Source organism: Daucus carota, chromosome 7 (genome assembly GCF_001625215.2).
Source record: "Daucus carota subsp. sativus chromosome 7, DH1 v3.0, whole genome shotgun sequence".
NCBI lineage: Eukaryota > Viridiplantae > Streptophyta > Magnoliopsida > Apiales > Apiaceae > Daucus > Daucus carota.
The window spans coordinates 17,707,135-17,711,398 of NC_030387.2; the positions used below are offsets into that span (position 1 = coordinate 17,707,135).

The window sequence follows — 4,264 nt, forward strand, 5'->3', positions numbered from 1 at the left end:
AATAACAAAGAAAATATATGACCAGGAGACAACAATCATGTGTTTATTAAAACAAAATGAAGTACCTTGAATAATGTTTTTTCTTGGCCGTATGACCACATGTGGTTGCATTTGATTTAGAGGCTCAATGTTCTCGTCCACAGTGTTGTCAATGTAAAACTCAACCTCTTCCCCATTGTCATAGCCTTGTACGACTTCCATCACGTCCTTGTCGGTGGTAATCAGCTTCCAACCACCATTCTCTTCATCCAGAATATATACTCCTCCAATTTCAGTGTAGTGGAGGTAGTCCTTAACAAACTCCATGAGGACAGTATATGAAAACAGATCGAGCTCAACACGTGTTACAACAAAAACCTCTCCACCAACATAAGAACTCTTCTTGAACTGTCCATTATGGTTTAACCTGACATTAAATTCCTCAGGTGCCATCCTGTATCAAATGAATACATCAGAACCAATAAAATTATGAGAATGAAAATATACATGAAAAAAATTCAAGTAGTAGACATTATAACTATGACAGTGCATGTACGTGATAATGAATATTCAGAGTTGGTAAATACATCACTAGCACATAAAGGAAATGAAAAACAAAGTTCCAATTACATTGAATAAACCAAGATAAATTTTCAATTACATTGAAATAAGCAACAGCCAATAGGACAAATAAAATCAAACTAATTAAGAGGGAATAGGGACTTGGGTTAGGGGCACATCATCTCGAGTCCAACTCCCGTCAGCAACTTCAGTTTCTATTTGGCATCTAAAGTCATCATTATGTGATGGAGCTTTTCTGACATCTTCTTCACTTGCGTTGTGGATTTCAGGATCTGACCAATCCCTCGGCATCTTCTTAATAACATAATTACACATACTTTCAGTTGGATCTTGTACGTAAAACACTTGTTGAACTTGGCTTGCCAACACATAAGGGTCAGACTTGTGGCATAATTTACTAAAATTCACTTTAGTAAGACCGTAGTAATCCTTCTCTTCTTGGTACCAGCAGCATTTAAAAAGGACCACCCTAAAAACTCCCCAATAATCAAGTTCGAAAATATCAATTATTGATCCAAAGTAGTTGACATTTCCAATTATAGGGTTCTGGTCTTTTGAACTAGCGAAGCTAGTGGTTTCAGCAGTCAAAAATACCCCGCTGTTCTGTGTGGTACATCGAGAATCTCTCGATTTTGTATGAAATCTGAACCCGTTTATTACATAACCAGAAAACCTCCTAGCTGTTCGATTTGGACCCAATGCTAACACCTCTAACTCTTTACACATGTTGCCCCTTTTCAGAACCTCTTCCTTCAACCATTTGGATAACTCGTTGGTATGTGTGCGCTCCCTTTTATATCTTCTTGAACCAGCTGCATGACCATCCACTAAAGTTCGATGCTCCCTAAAATAGTATTCATGGGAAAAAAATTTAGGCATGTATAAAAAGGGACAATAATTTATAATATTAAATAAAATTAAGACATAGAGTCAAGAACTTACTCAATTAAGCGCTCCATATCTTTATTATCAGAGTTGAAAAGAACATATCGATGACTAGCTTCCCAATCAGTATCTTTTAGTTTAAAGATTTTACCATCTTTACTCTTCCCTGTGCCAATATGATATTCTACTTCCCCTGTAGCTTTTTCAAAGTTAGTGGAATATACTGTAGTCCCTGTTCCAACTTCAGAATTCAAAAATCTTGAGCAAAATGTCACACATTCTTCTGCTAAATAACCTTCTGCAATTGAACCTTCCGGTTTACTTCTGTTTCGAACATAGGTCTTCAACTTCCCAAGGTAGCGCTCGATTGTAAACATGCAGCGGAGGTGCTCAGGTCCACCATATTGGACTTCTCGGCATAAATGTACAAGCAAGTGGACCATTATATCAAAGAAAGGCTGCGTAAAAATCATCTCGAAATGACATAGTATTTCGACAATTTCTTCCTGCAGCCTCTTAATATCATCCAACTCTACAGCCTTGCTCCATAAACCTCTAAGAAATGCACCTAATCTAATCAGCGGCAAGGCAACCTCGGGTTTTAACGTTTTTTTCACACAGAATTGCAACAAGTAGTGTAGTATAAAATGTGCATCATGGCTTTTATAGCCAACAATCTTCCTCTCGCTTGTGTGCACGTACCCGCTAATATTGGAAGCACAACCGTAGGGCAGCTTCACATTTTTCAACACCGAGCAAAATAATTCTTTCTCCTTATTCGTCATATCAAATATCGCTGCCCTTATTTCTAGATGCTTCCCATCAGCAGATTTAATAGGATGAAGCGCCTTTCTTATACCCAATTCCTCCAAATCTAAACGCGCATTTATATGGTCCTTCGATTTGAACCTCATATTAAGTAAAGTACCTAATATGTTATCACACACATTTTTTTCTATGTGCATTGCGTCAAGATTATGCCTAAGTGGATTGTGACGCCAATATGGCAAATCAAAGAAAATTGATTTCTTCTTAAAAGGGCAGTTTGTTTTTTTACCCTTTTCCTTAGCCCTCCCAAATTTGTTAACGTACCCCACCAGCAAACTTTCAACTTCTGTTCCAGATAGAATACTAGGACTCTCCCCCAATTCAATTTTGCCATTAAACCTTCTCTTGTCAAACCTCCATTTGTGTGTAGGATGGAGAAACTTCCGATGACTCATGTAACATAATTTTCGACTATGTTTCAAGTAATCTGCAGAAGTTTCGTAATGGCATACAGGGCAGCCTAAGTACCGCTTTGTGCTCCATCCCGACAACATGGCATAACCGGGGAAATCAGAGATCGTCCACATCACTCTTGCGCGTAGAATAAAATTCTGATTGGTGAATGCATCATAGGTTTCCACCCCAACATCCCATAATTCTTTCAACTCCTTAATTAATGGCTGCATATAAACATCAATATTATTCTTCGGAGAATCAGGACCGGATATTAATGTTGAAAGTATCAAGTTTTCTTGTTTCATGCACACCCAAGGAGGAAGATTGTAGTTTACTAGTACAATTGGCCATGTACTATGACTTAAATTCATCGACCTAAATGGATTAAATCCATCTGATGCTACACCTAACCTAATGTTACGCTTTTCTGCAGAAAATTCAGGATATAGATCATCCATCATCTTCCAGGCTTCGGCATCAGCTGGATGCCTTAGTTTCCCGTCCTTTATTCGTCCATCTTCATGCCATGTCATCTGCTTAGCGAAATCTTTGCACATAAATAGCCTTTGCAGCCTTGGCTTTAGGGGGAAGTACCGCATAACCTTTGCTGGCACTTTGAGAATTACCTTCTCGGGATCATCATTAGCATGACTACCTTTTTTCTCTTGTAGAACCCACCTCGAAGTACCGCAAACATGACAATCATCTTTATCCTTATTTTCTTCCCAAAATAATATGCAACTATTCGGGCAAGCATGTATTTTTTTATAATCTAAACCTAAATCCTTAATAACATTTTTTGCGGCATTAAACGACAAGGGAAGGTGGGCTTGGGGAAAAGCATCTTTGATCAACTTCAGCAATTCCCCGAAGGCAGCCTCGCTTATTCCATGAACACACTTGAGATAATAAAGTCTGATTATGAAACTTAAGCGAGAAAAATTATTGCAGCCAGGATATAACGGCTGCTTGCCCTCTTTAACATGCTCATAAAACCTTTTAGCCTCTGCATTCGGTGCATCCCCGCAAGCTTTTAGGTTTTCATACTTCTGACCCGTACAAGTAAACATGGCATCTAAATTATCCCCAAATCCCATCCCCATTTCATGATCCATAATGTCATCAGTAGATCTTGATTTTGAACGTGAAATATCACAAATCCATTTCACGTTTATCGACGAAGGGCCGCTGCAAATGAGATGATCGTAAATTACATCTCGAGGATGCCATTTACGATCCAAACAATTTTTGCAGGGGCACTTCATTTCATTGCCTTTCCCAAAGATGGGAAAAGCATTTTCCAGAAATGATTTTATCCCGTTGACATACTCCACACTGTATCTAGGAAGCCCTATCCAAACAGTTTGGTCATCATCCATTGTTTAATAACAGGCAAGTAACACACTAACAAATTCCTGTAATGTTTAAGCACATTAATATAGTGTAATAGATGTTATCTCCACACATACATAACAAGACCAGCAGGATCCTAAAATAGAGCATATTACGAAAAAAACAAAATATCAAAATCAGATGAATAAACTACCTAAAATTAGCTAACACAAACATATAAAGCATCAGATGATTTTACAAA

At 38.0% G+C, this 4,264-nt stretch overlaps 1 protein-coding gene across 1 annotated transcript; it reads right to left on the reverse strand.

Moving 5' to 3' along the window:
- Window positions 1-684: 684 nt before the first annotated feature.
- Window positions 685-4,049, reverse strand: LOC108203843 (uncharacterized). The gene is made up of 2 exons (XM_017373048.1): window positions 1,504-4,049; window positions 685-1,405 (listed from the first exon to the last, which is right to left on the reverse strand). Exons 1-2 carry the CDS (start codon window positions 4,047-4,049, stop codon window positions 685-687), a joined length of 3,267 nt encoding a protein of 1,088 aa, XP_017228537.1.
- Between the last annotated feature and the right edge of the window lie 215 nt (window positions 4,050-4,264).

What these genes read in the sequence shown, in the direction of transcription:
- LOC108203843 (XM_017373048.1), bottom strand. Translation starts at nt 4,049, where the DNA reads ATGGATGATGACCAAACTGTTTGGATAGGGCTTCCTAGATACAGTGTG. An exon ending in GATATGGAGCGCTTAATTGA is followed by an intron (nt 1,406 to 1,503) that starts GTAAGTTCTTGA and finishes ATACTATTTTAG; the next exon opens with GGAGCATCGAACTTTAGTGG.